General features: G+C 34.3%; 1 protein-coding gene across 4 annotated transcripts in view; it reads left to right on the top strand.

The window, feature by feature from the left end:
* The window catches only part of NCAM2 (neural cell adhesion molecule 2), a 517,977-nt gene that overhangs the window by 396,561 nt on the left and 100,615 nt on the right, over positions 1-20,801 (top strand). For all 4 annotated transcript variants that reach the window (XM_027041783.2, XM_053220659.1, XM_053220660.1 and 1 more), the window contains 2 exons: positions 3,769-3,956; positions 8,595-8,691. In XM_027041783.2, the coding sequence (XP_026897584.1) occupies positions 3,769-3,956; positions 8,595-8,691 (285 nt within the window). The remainder of the gene's footprint in view (positions 1-3,768; positions 3,957-8,594; positions 8,692-20,801) is intronic.

Below are 20,801 nucleotides of genomic sequence, written 5' to 3'. Positions count from 1 at the left end.
CTCTGTTCCCTTCTTTCTCTGCCCCCCACCACTGCTTGTGCACACGTTCTCTCTCTCTCTCTCTCTCTCTCTCTCTCTCTCTCTCTCTTTCTCAGAAATAGAGAAAGACTGATATCATATGTGTTCACTCATCTGTGGAACTTGAGAAACTTAACAGAAGACCATGGGGGAAGAGAAGGGGAAAAATAGTTTCAAATCGAGGGAGGCAAACCATAAGAAACTCCTAAATACAGAGAACAAACTGAGGTTTGCTTGGGGGAGCTGGGGAGAGGGAGGAATGGGTGATGGGCATTGAGGAGGGCACTTGTTGAGATGAGCACTGGGTGTTGTAGGTAAGTGATGATGAATCATGGGAATCTACCCCTAAAACCAAGAGCACACTGTAGACACTGTATGTTAGCTAACTTGACAATAAATTACATATAAAAAATAAAAATAAATAAATACATACATACATAAACATTTTTTTAAAAAAGGGTTATAGAAACCTGACAAAAGTTTTGTCGAGGAGGGCATTTTTGCCACTTTCCTCGGTTCTCATTGTTACCTGAAGCTTTCTGAAGGGACACTGCTACTTTTTCATCCAGCGAATGACATATTTTATCGTGTCAGTATTCACGTTTCTCTGATTTTTTCACTACTTTGCTCAGATAAAAAAATGTGTTTTTCCCATAAAGTTATTTCTGTTCATTGAATTTTGTAGAATATTTTATTTTGGGCTTCACTAGGATTTGGGGGACATATAATGCCCTGAGAGATGTTTCCATTTCTTTATGGTTTATGGATGCCGTATTCCTCTCTCCTCCTCCTTCCTCCTGTTTTCTTAACTGCCAAAGTTTATTTGTTCGGCACAATACTTGAAGTCTTTCAGGATGTGAAAGGCCTACTCTTTAAAAAGGCCAATTCTCTGAAAATTACTCTTTTTGATTATCAACATGAAATGTGGCTGCTTGTTTTTAGCCTGAAGCTTTCTCATGTTGCCTGTGCCAGAATCATATCTTCCTTCAAACAGTGACCCAACACCAATTTTCAGTTTTATTAACGTGCCAATCCTGTGCTAGTGCATATTGTTGCACTGGTAGTGTTTTGAGTCTACAAAGCATGTAATGTATGGGAATTTACTTTATGTTTTATTGTAGATGGAAGTTATCAATATTTTCTTGCCTCACACCACAAATACATTTTTTAATGTGCCTTTCAGGATAGCATGTATTGCCTGTAGCCTGTTTGCATTCAACATCAGTGATTCCAAATTAAATTCCTACTGAGATCATCAGGCAGACAATTAGTAGCAATTGCTTGCTTTTGGAGAAAAATCAAATCTTGCCCTAAGTTTACGGTCAAATTATAATAATATAATACATATTTATACAGATGCCGAATCATGGACAGAGTAGACTGTGAGTCAGCCGTCTATTAATAGTTCCATTAGCATGTATGATTTTCATATTGGGCTATACATATATGCAAGTAAATTATCCATAAACCTTTCCTTAGAATATTATAATGTTAAAGAGATTATATTTCATATTTATGAAGAGTAATAAAATGTTTTACAGATAGAGCTGTATATCTGTATAACCTTAGCTTTTCACTCTGAACATCAGGAAGTTTGGCTTCTCTCACAGTTGTACCCCTAATTAGTTATACGTTCCTAGATTTTTCACTAAGTCTTTCCACGCCTTGAAAAAGGTCTTTTTTTTCTTTCTTTTTTCTTTTTTTCTTTTCTCCTTGAAAATACCTTCCGTTCAATTTAACTGAGCTGTTGAATTGAAAATTAATTGGCTGATTAATTTCAAGTAAACTTGATGTACGGTTTTTGAGAACTGAGTAAGCACCTTACACTGTGTAAGCTATCAGGTATATAATTGTGAACAAGACATATCTTAACTTGTAAGAGTCAGAGCATTTAGTGAAAACACAATGACATGGATCCGAGCAATGCCTGTGACCATGCTGAGGGAAAACAGAGTCTGTGGGAGCACCAAGTACAGAAGCCCACCCCCAACTGAAGGTTGTGGACAGGCTGCGTTGAGGAAGTGTGGGGTCAGTTTTGAAGACAGTCAGACGGGAAGGACGGGCACCCTGCAAGCTGAGGATAACCATAGGCAGAGATGTCTGTGTGATATTTAAGAACACCTAAGGGCCAAGATGTGTTACTACTTATTTAGACAATTCTCTTTTGAGGGACATTAAGTTGTTTTGAGTTTTTGTTAAGATAATAATGCATTAAAAGTCCTTTATATAAACTTCGGATATTTCTATTTATTTTCTCTGGAGAGAAATGTAAGACCAGATTGCAGAATCAAAATTATAAAGGTTTTTAAGGCTCTTTATCTTCCTGAGGGGTTGTTCAAATTGTATTTACCTCAATAATGTATGAGAGAGTCCACATCACCAACACGTTGCTAGCACTGAATAATATAATTTTGTTCCTGGGTTGAATGGCTATCTAATGAATGGCCTCTGGTTAAAATCACCCTAGATTCATATCCCACACCTGCAACTTAGTGCTAGAATAAGCTGCACAGCCCTTACTCCAGATCCTTCATGCTTCAAATAGAATAGCACCTTCCTCACAAGGTTATTAAAAAGATAAAACAGAATAAAATGTACAATCCTACTGTCTTACATGGAAAACATTCAATTAATATTCCATACCAGTATTATGATAATATTCAAATCTGTGAGATTGGCATTAAAAACATACACTAAAACAAATAAAGGACAAGGATTTAAAATTACTTGTGCATTTGTACTATAAATTATAATTCTTATATATCAGATATATAATCTATTGATATAACCAAATTGGTGTAGCTCATTTTTAAGTAATTACAGGTGGTAAAACAAAACAAAACTGAAATTGATAGTTTGTGAAATGATACTAAGTTCTAAATAATTAATAACAATAACAATCAACATTTTCTACCAGCAACATTTTAACTACCACTTAATTTAGGATTATGATATTTAGTAAAAATTTTAAAGATGAATTCTCTCAAATAACTATGCAGTCAAGATACTGAAACTTGAAGAGGTTATGATTGGCATGGGGCAAGGCTAAAAACCACACTTGTGTGTCTTCACAATTAGGTTATTTTGATAAAACAATATAATAATATTGTCTATTTTCTCTTAACTGTTTTTACAGAGGTCTGATGTAGGGGCCTCAGTTTTGACAGACCCTCAGAGGCACTGATTAATTTTCAAATCAACTTTGTCAATTAAATTAAATCATATCTGGTTTCATTAAAACTGGAAATTATTTTTCAGGAAAAAAAAACGTCTCTTAATTGTGATATTGACATTTCAATTTAGATTTTATATATGCTTCAAAATATCTTATAAAAAATCATATGAATAAGACAAGATTTAAAAATGACACATGACCACTGATTCCATTATCCTAAACTCTCACTTTATAATGAAGTTTGCTGTAGAAACAGATTTCATATACGTACATAGCTATTAATTAACTGGATAGATAATTTTTTTCTCGGATTATTAAAAGCAAATTCTGTACACTAATGTTTCATGTTTTAATAATTGACAAACTTTGAATATTTTTATATTAATTTTAAAATTATTTGATGAAAGAGTCAAACAACATATTTTCATGAGTTCTGCTGTCACACACTAAATATATGAAATTAGAATTGATGTGGCTTTTTTTTTGTAGTTGAGTAATAATTACTGTTGTTAACACTAATTGATTATTTACCTAAAAGAAAAGGTCTATAAATGTTACGTTATTTTGCTTTACAGATGCTCCCAAGTTTATATCAAACCAAACAATTTATTACTCTTGGGAAGGAAACCCGATCAATATAAGCTGTGATGTGAAATCTAATCCACCAGCATCAGTCCTTTGGAGAAGAGAGAAATTAGTCTTGCCAGCTAAAAACACCACTAATTTAAAGACATATAGTGCAGGGAGAAAGATGATATTAGAGGTAAGTCTTTATGTACATATGAATAAGTTGTATTATTTTAGCAGTTAACTACTATGTTATATTTTTAAATACCTTGATATAAATACACTTATATATTTCATATAATACATATACACATACAAATCTTATTGTATATTTTTCATGTGCTCTTACTTAAAAAGGAAATTTTATGCATTTGGATCATGGCCCATTAATGATTAATTTCTCATAATTTACTTATGTAGGATTATGAGTGTATAACAAAAGCCATTATTTTTCATGAAGTAATATTTGGAAAAAGTCAGTTATATCAGGAAAAAATAGAGTGAGGGAATGAGTAATTCATCAGTTATCGAGGGCCAGAAGTTCAGTTTCAATGTTGATTGTAGCCATTGTATTTGAGGTTATGCTTTGTTTCTAGGACTGGCATATGTTACTTCTTGCTGTTACATACTTACAAGTTTCTAAATAAACCAGATTTACTTGTTCACTGCCTCATTTCATTTTCTTTTGTATATGTATTTTACATGTATACATATTTTATTTTGTTAAGTTTATTTATTGTGAGAGAGAGAGAGAGAGCAGGGGTAGGGGTAGAGGGAGAGGGAGAGAGAATCCTAAGCAGGCTCTGCACTGTCAGCACAGAGCCCGAGGCGGGACTCAAACTTACGAACTGTGAGATCATGACCCGAGCCAAAATAGAGAGTTGGACGCTTAACCAACTGAGCCACAGAGGCACCTTTCATTTTATAGTTTAAATTAAGATTGTATATCATTGTTTTTATACTGCCTAGTGCCTGGGCTTTAAATTCTGTTTGAGTACACTACCTCTTATTTAGTAATTGCTGATTATGTGTCTGTATCAATTCCCAAAGTTTGTGTTTCTATGACCATAATCAGGGACCCTTCCAGTTTATCATTCTTTCAATATAATTAGGAATCTTCCCAACAGCCTTATTTAGCTGAAAGGACAGTATATTTTTTCCCTGTAGTTCAGTTTACATAAATTTTAAAGACGCATGGTTTAAAATAACATCTGATATCCAGACTGCATGAACTTCAAGGTGCTCTCATTGGTGCCTTGTTAAGTCTTCTACCTGGTAACTGGACTTAGTGAAATGTTTGGTTGATAGAAGGATTTAACCATTACTTCCCCAATTATTTGGATAGCTGACTAATAAGCTACTCTGTCTAAATCCATTTCGGTTTAAATTGGTTCCTTTGTAACTTTATTAGAAGAACTAGCTATTGGTGAGTTGACACAGAGGTCAAGTTCACAAAGACATTTGGGTAGATTTAACCTAAAGTGTAGGTATTTAACCATAGTTAAAAACCAAGGTTAGATTTAATCTTAGTTTGGGGTACTGTGTTACTGTGTTTGGGCTGCTATAATGAATACCAGATTGGGTAGTTTCAACAAAGAAACCCTTCCCCACATCCACATTTCTGTAGGCTAGAAGTCCAGGAACAAGGTGCCAGGTTGTTTGTTTGTTTGTTTGTTTGTTTATGAAATCCCTGTCCTTGTTTGCAGATGTTCCCTCTAACCATTTACTAACATAGACTTTCCTATGTGCACATAAAGAGAGAGCTCTGGTTTCTTGTCTTTTTATAAGGACATTAAGACCCATTTTTATGACCTCATTTAACTTCAGTTATCTCTTTAAAGACCCTATCTCCAAATAACATTAGAGGTTAGGGTTTCAACATTATGAATTCCATGGGGCAAGAGAATTCATTCCGTAACAGGTAGATTTAAGTTCATGTTTAAATGACAGACTAATCTGCAATTTCTGCTTTACATCATTTTACCAGTTTTCAGTTTCTGGGATAGCTCATAATTCTCCATAGTCAATTTCAAACAACATGTAATAAATCCAACATTTAAATATATTAATCATTTTATATTTAAATATTTTATTCATATAAAGCTCTCATGCCCAAATGGCATTTCTCTCCATCCCAAAGTAAAAACTAAGCAATTTTTGTTTATACACAGCCGCACGGTTTGTTGGTTAAAACATTGACCTTGAATATACACTTTTTATGTGCATACTATTTTCAAAAATTGAATTAAAATCATGAATAAATAACTAATGTACAACTAATACAATAGGAAGACAAAATAAAACAAAATAACAATAACTATAAAAAAGAAAAAGCATTGATAAGCATTACTAATCTTGAATCAATAACATATATAGTTGGTTATGATACTACATTTTTATTTTTTTGGTAATTATTATAATAGTCATATAATTGCTAATTCTTAACATGTAATACAATATAGAAAAATAGAGTTTGCAATTGATGACAAGTTGGTCAATAATAGATTTCTTGAATTGATTTTAAAGTTTTTCCTTTCACATTGAGTAAATATATATTTTCAATCTTTTAAATTTATGAATTTTAAGACGTAATAAAATATTATATAAATCCTTTGGATTGCTGCCAATAAATTCATCTCTATAGCCCATCCATTTTTTTTTCCCTGAGTGCTTCCTGAGGTAATTGGACATATTTTTAATATATGGGCAAAAATTGATGTATAAACTTTCTAATGGATTGATTGGAATAATATTGTTTTATTGTTCTCTGTTGTTTCTTAAGTAAAGTGCTAACTATTAAATATGTGATTTTTTCTCACAATGGAACACAAGAGAAATGAAACCAAGTTTTTGAAGGTTTAGGAAAAAGATGATTGAATTCCCTTATCAACAATGTATTCCCAGCCCTTATTGATGTTCAAAACTATATGTTGTTCTATTATGTACTATGAAAGCCCAACATCTTAAGTTAACTTGAATTATTTTAATTGCATATTTAAATATGAAAAAGTGGTTCCATATGTAAGATGTTCCTAGTTCTTCTTGGATAAATAGCAGCAATAACTGGTATATTTTAAATTTAAATATTTTTAAGTTAGTGCTTTATAATATACCTATTTGTACATTATTTTATTTTTTGATAAGATTACTTCTCATTTCATTGTGTTCAGATTGGGCGTCAAGCCACTCTCGGACATTGTTTTCATATTGCTTTCCTAGAACACATCAAATATCCTGCCGGGCTCATGATTTGGTCAGGTTATATCCAGATCTGTGCTTTTCTTTTAAATAATCTATTCTATTAGGGGCGTTTTCTGTATTTGTTCATCATACAACATTATAAAGAAATTATTTCAGACAAAATTATGAAACTTCTATCTTGGGATAGGCAAACTCCCAGGAACAGAAAACAAACAAACAAGTGAAAAAACCTTGAATTGAGCCTTTTAAAAGTCGTTCCAATTAAACCGGTTATATTTAAATTACCTTTTTAATATGGAGGAGCTGCATGATAGTTCTCCTACTTTGTCATGGCCATTCTGTCTCTGCATTGTGTCAGTTCAATGCACATTCTTTCCTGTGGACTATATAAATAACTCTCAAATGCTTGTAAAATGAAATTTTTTGTTGGCAGATTTCTTTCTCACTAGTAAAATTGTTTTAAAGTTAAATTAGCCTAGCTTATTAAAAACTGAATATAAGAAAATGAATATTTTAATCACTCAAAAGTACTTACATAAGAACTGTTAAAGCTTCTAATCCTTAAACTTATGATCTACTCCTAGATAGACAGCTAACCAGAGAACGAATAACACAGATTTTTTCTTTTTTGTACTCTTTCAGAATTACCATCTTCAATGGACCTCAAAATTGCACTTTTAGTTAATGGCCTCCCATTACCACAAAATCATTTTCCCCTTTTTGGGATAGAGTTGAAATTAACAGTAACTCTTGTTGTAAGCATATGCTCCCTTAATGATAGTTACTGGGATTGGAAATTGTATCTATTACTATCATCAAATCTCTTTTCTGAATTGATACTTCAGAATTTCGGTACATTAGAATTACAGGGTTGGTCCCAACGTTCAGCAATAGAATTCTGGAAGGTTAACTTAATTATGGATTTCGAATGTGTAAGGATTGAGGTCAGCTATTTTGCACCTAAACTGAAAGAGAATGATAAGAATTGAACATAAATGGAGGCGAGATACTGTTATTAGTTATCAAGATAATATGTCTGTCTACAGGGATTACTACACAAGGGCAACATTTTTCTTGCAAAGTACCTTCCTGGAAAGATTATTATTTTTTTTTAGAATGAGTCCTCATCCTTCATTAATATTTCATATTCAATAAAATCATGAGAGGGAAAGAAAACTGATGTATTTCCAACCTTTTTTGAACTTTAAGTCTGCCTGACTTGAGGCTAAAACAGAAAACAAAGAGTTAATTAATGCTTTGGGAACAATTTTCTGTTTTCAAGTTCATGTCTGCAGTGATTGCAGAATATATTTTTTTCAAAATGTGTACTACTTTCTGATCTTTACATACATTAATATCTAGTGATTTTTCTGTTCAGTAGATGTAGCATTTATCTACTTAATAAATTAATAGCTAAACTATATTTCACCTAGTCCCATGGAAACACAGGTCTATGGATTACATCTTAAAAGGGTGTGATACTTACTTGATACAGAAAAAAAAAAAAAGAATATGGCAAGGAGTTGTAAATAATAGAACAGTTGTGAAGATGGTAGGCATACTAGAATCTATTTTAAAACCGTTGTGATATTGTTTTAAAATTGTTCAACATTTATTATTATGATTATTTTAGATTGCACCTACATCTGACAATGACTTTGGACGATATAATTGCACAGCCACTAACCGTATAGGAACAAGATTTCAAGAATATATTCTTGCTTTGGCTGGTAAGTATAGCACAATAATTTCTGAGATCTCATAAAATATTTCTGTAATCAAATAGCTTTACATTTTAATAAGTAATGATACAGGTTATTATTAGGAGGAATGAACCAATACTTAAAAATTTAGAACAGTTGCATCTGAGGGAAGATAGTGGGACTTAGAACATATTTACTAATCAAGATTGATTTTAAACCTTGATTCGGATCCCCCAACTTTATGAGCAAACTGTCTATGAAAAAAAAGGAGAAAATGTCTTAGGAAAGCAAATAATAGGGGCGCCTGGGTGGCTCAGTCAGTTAAGCATCTGACTTCGGCTCAGGTCATGATCTCACAGTTTGTGAGTTCAGGCCCCTCATCGGGTTCTGCGCTGACAGCTCAGAGCCTAGAGCCTGCTTCAGATTCTGTGTCTCCTTCTCTCTTTCTATCCCTCCCCTGCTTGTGTTCTCTCTCTCTCTCAAAAATAAATAAATAAACATTAAAAAAAGAAAGCAAATTATATTTTATGTAAAGTTAGAACCCTATCAAAAAAAACTAAAAATAAAAGACATCTTGATAGAAAACAAACTAAAATTAATCTGTTTTAAAATCTTAAGGTTGAAACTGCAAATAGTAAGCTTATTTTTAAGGCAAATAGAAAATTTAGGATTATATAACTGCCATTGAAAACTGTTGCATTTTTTGTTTGAAAACATTCTAGTTATCCCCAGAGCTTAAAGATATAGAAATAATGGCATGTAGAATGCAATTCATTTTAACTAGAAATCTAGTTATGTTTTTAGTTATATAAATAACAGTTATATATAAAATATACATACATATTTATAGAATTTGCCGTTATGTTTTACAAGACTGGAAGTCAGAAGATATACATTGTAGTATATTTTTTATAGCTCCTATGATACAAAAACTTGATTTATTGCATTTTAAGAGTAGGTAGAGAAATATCAAAAAATTATTGTAGTATTATGTTTTAATAGAATACATACCTTCTATGAAAATATTTTAAACTGTTTTCTAAGTAGAGTTCCAGTATATAACTATAATTTTATATTAAATTAAGAAAGGTATTTATTTCCACTGATATGATATGATACTGATATATATCATACTGATATGATCATATGATGTAAATATACTCCTGAAGTAATGTTATTAGTTGTAAAGACCAACGGGAAATTTAAAAGTTTACAAAACCTGGAGAGCCTGGGTGGCTCAGTCGGTTAAGCCTCCGACTTTGGCTCAGGTCATGATCTGATGGTTTGTGAGTTCGAGCCCCATGTTGGGCTCTGTGCTGACCACTTGGAGCCTGGAGTCTGCTTCAGATCTGTGTCTCTCTCTCTCTCTGCCCCTCCCCTGCTCATTCTCTCTCTCTCTCTCTCTCTCAAAAATAAATAAATATTTAAAAAATAAAAAGTTTACAAAACTAATCGATACTCAAATTATTATGTAACTGGAACCCGTTACTCTCCAAGTCAAGTTTTGTTACATTAAGGGAAAAGGGTGAGAAGGGATTGTATGAAAGGTTCTCGGGGAAGGAAGGAGGAAGAAAAATATTGACATGAAAGAGAACGTAGACAAGAAGGGAAGGAAGAAGGAAGGGATAAAGAAAGGAAAGAAAGAAATGAATATTTATTATCTACCACAACGTTATTAGAAAATTAATCTCAATGAAAATCATGGGAAGTAGACTATCCACATTTAGTCATATGAATAAACCATTAACAAGCAATTAAATTCTAGGAAAATGAAATGTGCTAAGTCATATCAAAATTCACTGATACTAAATTGAAGTGAATATCATCTGTACTGATCAGAGCATTCACTACTTATATTAATTCCAAGCCTCAGGAAACTAGATGAATTTCCTTGTAATTAATATGAACTTTTTATAAATAATAACTATGTATGTGACAAATATATATATATATATATATAGAATTATAATAATATTGATGCACTATTTTACATGTTCTTTTTTACAGATCATATAAGTTTGTATCTATTAGGTAAACTTTGCTAATGACCAGATTTTCTTAAATTTTTAAGTGCTTATAATTCTAGAAAAAATATGAAAAATAGAACATTATATTCACAATGAATAGACATTATTAAATTCTCAGGAAACATTTAATATCTCACATTTATTCATATTTCACATTTCATACTGTAAAATTTTTCATTGAGAAATGAAAATATATTTGATACTTATCCTTCTGACATGGGGTCTGGGTGTGTCTGATACCTATACTCATAAAGAAAGTATTAACTTACTGAGTTTCCCTCAGCTTGAAAAATAGAAAATGTTCACCTCAGGTAAGAACTAAAATGTTATTGGAACTATTTATTGAATAGCACAATTTTCTTAATATTTAAAATTTTGTGATAAATGCATACCTAAAATTTGTTTCAGAAAGAGGTAGATTCAACTGAAATTGTAATGGAGATATAAAAATGAAGCCTTACATGAAAAACCTACATTTAAATATCAACATTTATAAACATTATTCCTTTGATGGGACCTCTTTATTTAATGCTTACAAAATGTAGTCTTTCCTGAAGAATTTGAACAATGAAAATGCAATGTGATTTTAAATAAAATATAAGAGAAATGTTATATAAAAAGTTAAATATTTCAAAAAGTGTGTAAATATCACAGCTCAAAATTTCATTAGCCTGTCTGACCTAGTAAAAGTACAGATAATTTATTATATGGTATTCTATACTATAGCAGATTATTTAGATTCAAAGGGGCAATAAAATAAAGCAGCTAAAATTGCATATGAAATTATGTGCTACATATTCAGTGATAAATACAGGAAAAAGCTATCCTTCTAACTTCGTTTGTTTCAAAAATCATTTTTCCTTTTTATTTTCCTTCCTTCTTATCTTCCTTTTTTGCCTCCTTTAAAATTAAGTCCTACATCAAAGTAAGGTAAACATCTGTATGCGGGTGGGGGCACAACAGCCTGGAAAAGGGTGTCATACCCTCAGCAGAGTTAATAGACTAAAGGGGGCCTCAGTGGTCTAGTGTGGGATGTTGGAGTCTAGGCAGGTGAGAAGGATTTCCATGCGCCAAGACAGATACAGCAACCCGGAGAGGAGTATTGGAACCTAATCAGTGTTAAGGAGGGATCCAACCAAGTAAAAGGGTGGGAGCAGTGATTCATGACTCATTTCTACAAGTGTATGGGGTAACATCAGTAAATATATAAAGTATAATATAAAGTATAATACAGTATGGACTAATCATCTCACCTTTGAAGTTGCATATAAAAAACAAAAACTAGAATAACCCTGGGATAATGGTTGGGGATTGGAGTTACCAGTGTGAAGTCTGGTTTTAATGTATGTTGATTGAGATAGAAAGGAGAAAAGAAGTAAAGATGTGTGTGTGTGTGTGTGTGTGTGTGTGTGTGTGTGTGTGTGTATTCAGCCATTTCTACAAGGAACTTCTTTTTGTCAGGAATCTTACTTAGAAAACAATTTCTGATCTATCTCTATCCACCGAGAGGACTTGGGAGGTGTAACACCTCAGCAGCAAAGAGCATACTAGCCTGGTACCCACTTCTTGGTTTTATTTGTTTCTAAAGTTTATTTATTTATTTTGAGACAGAGAGAGAGAGAGATAGGGAGGGAGAGAGAGAGTCTGCAACTAGCAGGGGAGGGGCAGAGACATAGGGAGAGAGAATCCCAAGCAGGCTCCCCACCACCATCATAGAGCCCAATGTGGGGCTCGAACCCATGAACATGAGATCATGACCTGAACTGAAGTCAAGAGTCGGAGGTTTAACCAACTGAGCCACCCAGGCTCCCCTACTTCTTGGTTTCTAAATACCATTTTCAGTAAAAGTAACCAGGGTTTCTTGTAAAATTGCTGATTCTAACAGTGGAACCAAGTACAAAATAAGCCTGGAAAAATGTGTTGTTCCAGGAGGAAAAGAAATTAAAAAAAGAAAAAGTAGAGAGAGAGAGACATGTCAAAAACATCCATCAACCAATTTTAACAAATATCATAATACAAATGAATTCAGCTGAGGGGCATCAATGGTTGTTAATGCAAGTACAATGAGAAAAAATTTAGTCAGATGAAAAAAAAATAAATGGAAATGTTTTTAAAGTGTCTACTCCTCAAATTATTTTTAAATACAATGGAAAAATAATAACATTACGGTTGATAAACCTACCAGATCCCACTTTAATTAAGTGATCAAGATTAACATCACCAGTAATGAGAAAATTAAACTTGGGTGCTACCAGAAATAGGTAATGAGAAGAACACATGATAACAATTGTAACATTCCTGCCAAACATGCATAATCAGGATCTAGTATGGGGAAATGTAAGACAAGTCCAAATTGAGGTACCATCTACAAAATAACCAGCCTTCAAAGTATCAAAGCCATGCAAACAAAGGACTGATTGAGGAAACTTTCTAGATTAAAGGACAGTAAAGATAAATAAATAAATGCCATGCCTGCATCTTTTGCTAAAAAGGACGTTACTAGGGGAGCGCCTGGGTGGCTCAGTTGGTTAAGCATCTGACTTGGGCCCAGGTTGCGATCTCGCAGTTTGTGACTTTGAGCCCCACATAGGCCTCTATGCTTACAGGTCAGAGCCTGGAGCCTGCTTCAGATTCTGTGTCTCCCTCTCTCTGCTCACAGGTTATGTTCACAAGATATCTTATGTGTATTTATTGGCCTTAGTTTCCTTCCTTTTTATTCTTTTTTCTTTGAACATAATTTCATACTCATAGGAAATTTGTGAGAATAGTTCATAGAACTTATATTTTTTTATCTGAGCCATTTATCAGGGGCCAACTTCACTGTGTATTTACTGTCTGTAACAAAACATTCTCCTACAAAAGCTCTATAAAACAATTAAATTACTGTCTAATCCAAAGACTAAAATCTGATCCTACCTGTCATCCTAGTAATGTCCTTCATGTTTTTTTAATGTTTATTTAGTTTTGAAGGTGAGAGAGACAGAGTGTGAGCAGGGGAGGGGCAGAGAGAGAGGGAGACACAGAATTGGAAGCAGGCTCCAGGCTCTGAGCTGTCAGCACAAAGCCCGATGCAGGGCTTGAACTCAAATCGTACACTTAACTGACTGAGCTACCCAGGTGCCCTAGACATCTTTTTTTCTAAAATCTCTTAGTAAGTATGATGATAGTTCTTTTCTTAACAGTGGAGGTATAATCTTTGATTAAGTAGGATATGGAAGTGTGTGGTATAACAGGGTATGGACATTGGCATACAGACACCACTTATGTTCATGAGCTGGATATTTCACTTCCATGCCTCCCTCTTCATTTGCCTTTATGTCTTCTGGGAGAGAACAGTTTGATAAAGTTCTAGTGAGAAGAAAAATAGGAGTGATTATTTACATTGAATCGTGAGTAGTCATCAACATAATTCTCACAGTAGCTCAAAGAAATACATGAGATATTATTTATACTTATTTTAAGGAAGCAAGATACATTTAAAAATTAGAAAACAATATGTAAACACGTAATTTATTAGATCTATTATGATGATTTAAATAATAAGTAGGATAAAATATTGGCTAGATCAAAGGTGTCCTATGAGGGTCAGTAGGAAGGCAACATCCTTTTTCTTCTGCTAGTATTTCCTACATGTGATCTTAATTGGCCAAGTCCTAGTAGTAACTGCCAGTTTTCTTTTCTCATTCTCCCAAATAACATGAAGGAACTTGTAACCATTTTTAAAATGATTTTTCTAAAATAAAACATATTTACCTGTGCTTGGATTAAAGCAGAAATGCCCCGAACAGGTCTTTCTAGTAGGCCCTGGTTTCATGTTTATGAGCAAGGAATGATTCAGTTCTCTTTGGTTTGTTTCCTATCTTTATAAAACTGTAATTATAAACCAGCCCATATATGTCTTATAATCAGTTTTGTTATATTAACTTTTTACCAAAATACCAGGGACAAACACAATTAGATGAAGAGCGAGATATATATATATATATATATATATATATATATATATATATATATATGAAAATTGGCATACAGATGCCACTTATGTTCATGAGCTGGCTATTTCACCTCCATGCCTCTCACTTCATTTGCTTTTATTTATTCTGGGAGAGAAGAATATATATATACATACGTATACATATATATACATATGTATACGTATGTATATATATATTTTAAGACTTTGTCATGAATTTTTTTCAAGTGTACTTCTTAGGTGATAATCCTTCTTTGTAGAAAACATAATTTCATTTTTGATTTAGATTCCTATCTTGGGGCAAAAAAATGTAAAGCACATTTAAGGCAAATCAAATTGCAATCATATTGTTAACAATTATCATTCCTTCCTTATAATTTTCTACTTCCAGTAAATCATGTTCTGACAAGGCAGTCGACATACTCCTATGTATATAGTATATTTTAAAGTTTTCCTCAAGACATTTAATCTAACTTATAAACTTTATCAAATGATTCATAATCTTAACTTTCCTAATTCATTTGATGTTTGTTGTATTTCACTTTTAACTGTAAACTTTTCATATTAAATCTTAATATGATGAGCTCACAGTGGCTTCATTAATTGATATGATTTTCTGGTAAAGTCACCTTCTCCTGGGGACTTTGAGGAGATGGAATCTGCTGTAAGCTGTCAGGCAACACATCCCACATTGGCGAATGGGTGCTTCTGTCCTGAAGGGGGGTTCATTGCTCCCCAGAAGCCATTCCAAGCTCCACTTGATTAGACGTATGTGAAAACTAAGTGAGAAAATGAATTCAAAACACCAGCACAGGTCATGTACTCAGTAAATACTAGCTAGCTACTATTATGGCCAAGCTGTCGTTCATATTGATAATTCATCTTTGGGTAAAAGTCAGTTTGTTAAATGCCTCTTTAGATAGAATACTTAGATTCAGGAAAAAATACTTATCTAGACCTTGTAGAGTAATGCATAGTAAAATTTGATAATGGGATAATGACCTCACTTACTCTGGACACTATCTTTCTATTAAAGGATACAAAAATTTCATTTGATTTTGCCACTTTTTTTCCTTCTAGCCTACATCTTTTTCCCACAGACTGTTCTTAAGTGAGTTCTCCAGTCCTGTGCCCCACAATTGATTTTTCTTTTAACCTCAGTCAGGACCCTGTACTTACCCCTATTAAATCTCATCTTGTCCATTGGGCTCATCTTTTTAACCTACTGAGAGACCCTGTCAAATCCAATGTCTAGCCTTTTTTCCAGGATTGACTTAATTCAAAAATATCATGAAGTGTGGTTATCTGTGTTTTCACTCAAGTCATGGAGAAGTCTATCAAGTCATTTTTGAGAATAGGGATCTGCTTACAGGCTAACCTGAATAAACTGAATAGAATTCAGTATATGTGGAATTATAGTCAATCTACTTGTCCTTATATTGGGATCATATTTTATCCAGACCCTTGTTACATAAAACTTGAAATCAGATGAAAGTTCATTTGAAAACACACTTTCTTCAACTGAATATAAAGCCAGGTTTCTCTTACCTGATCGGTTTTATTATCTAGTCTGGAAACGTCTACAACAGGCTCCTTTTTTTCCCCTCAAAACTATGAGGAAAACTTTTGCAAGTCTTCAGAAACTATGTATGGCATCATCTTAATTTTCTAACAACCATGCTTCTCTGAAAACAAAGGAAATGAGATAGCTAGATCTCATTTTTAAGGAGTCCATACTTGTATCAATTTTTAATCATTGTTTCACGTACTCGACATATGTATGATGAGTTTCTAGTAAGGGTCAAACACTGTTTGAGACCTTGGGAATCTGAAGATGAGTAACATAGGGCCCCTGGTTTTTACATTTAAGTTAGAGTACAAAAGAAAAGGGTTGCTGTAGAAGTGTAGATTAAATGCTTGGGAACACAAAATGGAGTTCTGTTTGGAATTCTTGGGGAAGGCTTCAAACAGGTGTCAACCTCTGAGTTAAGTCTGAAAGACTGCGTAGAAACAGGTCCAGTGAACATAAAGGGTAAGATAGAAAACATCAAAGTGACTGTACAAAGATCCCATGCTGTGAAGTGGCATAGACTGTAGAGAAAGGGGAACCTGGAGGCTATATTGTATGAGGGGAGCAGTGGTGGTGATGAAAATAGAAAAGTAAGGTCAAATTACAGATCCCTTTAAAACACCCATCATGTTCATGTTCTGCTACATCATGTATATAACAAGGGAAGTTTGCAGTGCTCTAGTCACGAAGCAGCATGATCCATTTATCTTGGTAGCATTATAGAAACTGATTTCAACATAGCATAGGGTACGGGGCGATTGCCTATTTCCATGTTTCTCTAAGTAGCCCAAAATACGTAAGCGTGAACCCAAACATCTTAAAGTATTGTCCACTGTTCCAGAAAGGGGGAACATAGAATATACATATTCTTGATAGGTATGTACGTATACATGTGTGACTGCATATGTATATAATAGGCAGATGGGTTGCTTTTCTTTTGTTCTGGTGGGTGTCAGTGTAAAAAAAGTAAGCTTTTATTTCCATAGTAAAAATATTCTTGTCTTAAGAAAATCATCTTGACCTTATAAATCCTTCTGGCCACTATGTCATTTCTCTGCACCCCTACTCTCCCTTAATAAATAAACTTCACAAAAGAATCATTTATATTTTCTGAACCTAATTATTTTCCTCTCACCCTTCCAGTCAGGTTTTTACCTCTATTTCTCTTATAAAGCCCGCTATTATTAAGGTATCTTTTGACCTTCCCATGCTCAATTCAGTGGTCCATTCTCAATCCTCAGACTTCTTGATCTAGAGGCAGAATATTACCCAAAAAGAAGTTGATAACTTCTTTCTCCTTGAACAATCTCTCCACCACCCAACATAGCTAGCATGTAACCATTTTTTCTAGTTTTCCTTCTTCCTCATGGGGCTTTGCTTAGTCTCTTTTGCTAGTTGTTACAAATCTCTTTGACCTGTTAGAAGTCACTGTGCCTCAGTTTTTTGGATAGTTTTTTGTTTCATAAAAACTCATAACTTATGCTATGCTAATAAATTCGTATGGATTTAAATACCACCTGTACTCTGTAACTCCAATATACACCTTTAGCTTGGATCTTTTCCCTGAATGCTATGCTTTTGTATCTCCGTGTTTAATTCCCTCTCCACTTACATGTCCTGAAGTCAGTGCAAATGTCCAGATGCCCAGATATCCAAAGCCAGTCTCCTATATTCACCCCTATATATCTTCCTGTGGCATTCTTTACCATCTCAGCAAATGGCAACTGTCTTTTTCCAGTTGTTTGGACCAAGCATCCTTGAATCTACTTATTTACCCAGGCCCAACCCCTTGAGAGTTCTTGTTCATTCTACTGGCAAGTTATTTCCAGTCTCATTGCTCTCATGAAATAAAACTCTGCATTCTAGGCTGTTTGCATGTGAACAGGGGAGAGGGGCAGAGGAAGAAAGAGAGAGAATGTTAAGCAGGTGCCATACTCAGCACAGAGCCTGACATGGGGCTCTATCCTATTACCCTGGGATCATGATCTAAACTGAAATCCAGGGTTAGATACTTAACTGACTTAACTACCCAGGCACCTCTCTAGTTGTTTTTTTGTTCGTTTGGTTAGTTGGTTTGCTTTTGCTTTTAATATAGACCATTGCATAAATTCCGAAACTTGCCTTCCTGCTTTGGCCTATGCCTGCCTAGAGTACAGTTTAAATTAAAAAAAAAATCAAGAAGACTTATTCTTTAGCAAAAACCAAGCAAACAAACAAACATGCAATTCCTTTATGCTTAAAGCATTTCAGTGGTTTAATATTTTGTCCAGGGATGGAGCCATCGTGATTGTAAAGGCCTATCAGACTTTTCAAGGTTTCTTCCTACCCTGCTCCCATTGGCCTCCTCTGACTTTTGTCTCTTTTTTCCACCTGAGTCATGCCCCTCTACACAGATGGTCCCTCTCTTATTTAAAAACCCAAAGCATATCTCATCTTTATGCTTACTATTTTATCTTCCTAGCATTTTCATAAGCTGTTTTTTCTCTGTTAAGTCCTTGTTTAAATATTACTTTTTTAGCAAAGATACTCTTGTTCACCTAATTTGAAACTATAACACTCCAACTCTCATGCCCATCCCCACCAACCCTCTCCCTTACCTGCTTAAATTTTGACCACAGTAATTATAATAAAAAATTAATATATATAATTACTTTTATGTAATTGGAATGTAACCACCATAAGAGTAGTGACTGATGTCTCAATTTTACCCCAGACAGACAACTGCCTGGCTTATAGTAAGTTTACATGAATTATTGAATGCATCGGAGATTTATTATGTTTTATTTAATTTGCTTATTGGTCGTAGTTGAAATGCCCACTTAATAATGGGAGATTGGAGCCCATGACTTGTGAGAAGGGTCAACATTTAGGTATTATGGAGGGAAATAATTTCCACTCGTACCTCAGGAGTAAATGAGCACTTCAGTGGAGAATATCAGAGGTAAAAATGATACAATTAGGGAGAGATCCCTGGGTTACCTAAGCTTAATTGTTGGACTCAAAAGTGTAGGAACAAATAAAATGAAAAACAATTATTCAGAGACTTAAGATATCCACTTGTACGAAGAAAATTTTAAACATAGGTGATCAAGTGTGGTGAAAAGATTAGTAGAATAATTATTTGGAGAAAACCAGAAAGGCAGTGAAACAAGAGGAAATGGATAGGGTTTGAGATGTGCTGAGGATTTGCTATGATGTTAGATTACGTTTACAACTGAAGTAGGAAAAATATGCACAAAATCTTGTTGGAAAAAGTGTGGGCGTCAGAGCAGAAGCAGATAGAACCCGTCGCCACATAGTCCCTGAGGGGCGATGCATCGATAGTAATACTGCATATTACACGGGCTTGCTAAATCTAGGAAGATCAATCCTTCATGTGACAATTCCCTTAATATTTAGGACGTTTATCAGATGGAGACTGATGTAGAAACCAAGCAGAAAGAAACCTGATATTGAGAGTGGGGTGGTTCTAGAATCGTTGGGAAGGCAGAGGAAGGGGATGACGAGAGAGCCACCAGTGTTCTGCTTCTAAGCTCACAAATTAGCAAAGTGCGGTTCAGGGGTCAAGTCTGCAACTGCTAACCAGAGGTCAGGAAGCTGACCTACTGCCAAGCTACCACTGTACTGACTTCACAGCCACTCTGCACCAGAAACTGCACAGACAGGCGGTGGGTTAGGGAGTCCGGCTTCTGCCATCTGTCATCCAGGGGCACCTCCTCAGAAAAGCAGGAATGGCATTGACACCCCCTCAGCATTCTACACCGCTTACTCGTACACCTCATCCTAAGTGCCTTCCTAACACTTAAAACCGTACCAGCAAGCGAGTCTGGGAAAGGAAAAGTTAAGGAAGAGTTAGTCTTCCCTTTCTTATGATAAAGGGCAGTAGCTTAGATGATAAAAATGGATGTGATGTGTCAATAGAAAATGTCTAAGATTCTTCTATTGTCTAGATTTAAAGCATATTTCTGGCCAAATACTCGCTTGAATACTTCCACTTAAGGGAAGGTTGACAAATATCAAACTCTTCCAATTGATCTAAGTTTAGCAATACCACATCCTCATCTGTGGGGAAAGAGCTGAGTCAGTGACTCTGAGCCATACCTTAGTCACCAGCTTCCCAGCATTTGAGGAAATCAAATTCCCAGAAGTAAAGATGTTAGGGCAAAAATTAACCTGTTGAAATAGAGTGACAGGGAAGCAAAACAAGAGTTTATTGCCTGAGGAGAGAGTAGGACTGAAGAAAATTTGTCATGTGGGAATTATAGTTCATGGTAATAAGTTGCCAAGAAAGACTAAAATTATAAAGAGAAGAAAAGGGGAGAGAAGAGCTATCTGGTGACGCAGTGTTCTGGAGAAGAGAAAAGGTAAAGAAATTCCCTTCAGAGATGGAGTGTTTGGTCTTCGAAAAGAGAAGGGAAGCTTTCCATTACAGGTTCATTCCAGAAATGATAGGGTACAATTTGAGCGAACTTGCTTGATTACTTCTGTTTTCACTCTTGATATTGAGGTCTATTTATGTTTGCTGAGACTTGTGGATGCAGTTGAGGAAAGAGTGTGAAGAGCTAAA

Source organism: Acinonyx jubatus, chromosome C2 (genome assembly GCF_027475565.1).
Source record: "Acinonyx jubatus isolate Ajub_Pintada_27869175 chromosome C2, VMU_Ajub_asm_v1.0, whole genome shotgun sequence".
NCBI lineage: Eukaryota > Metazoa > Chordata > Mammalia > Carnivora > Felidae > Acinonyx > Acinonyx jubatus.
This window is presented reverse-complemented; position numbering and strand designations above follow the sequence as displayed.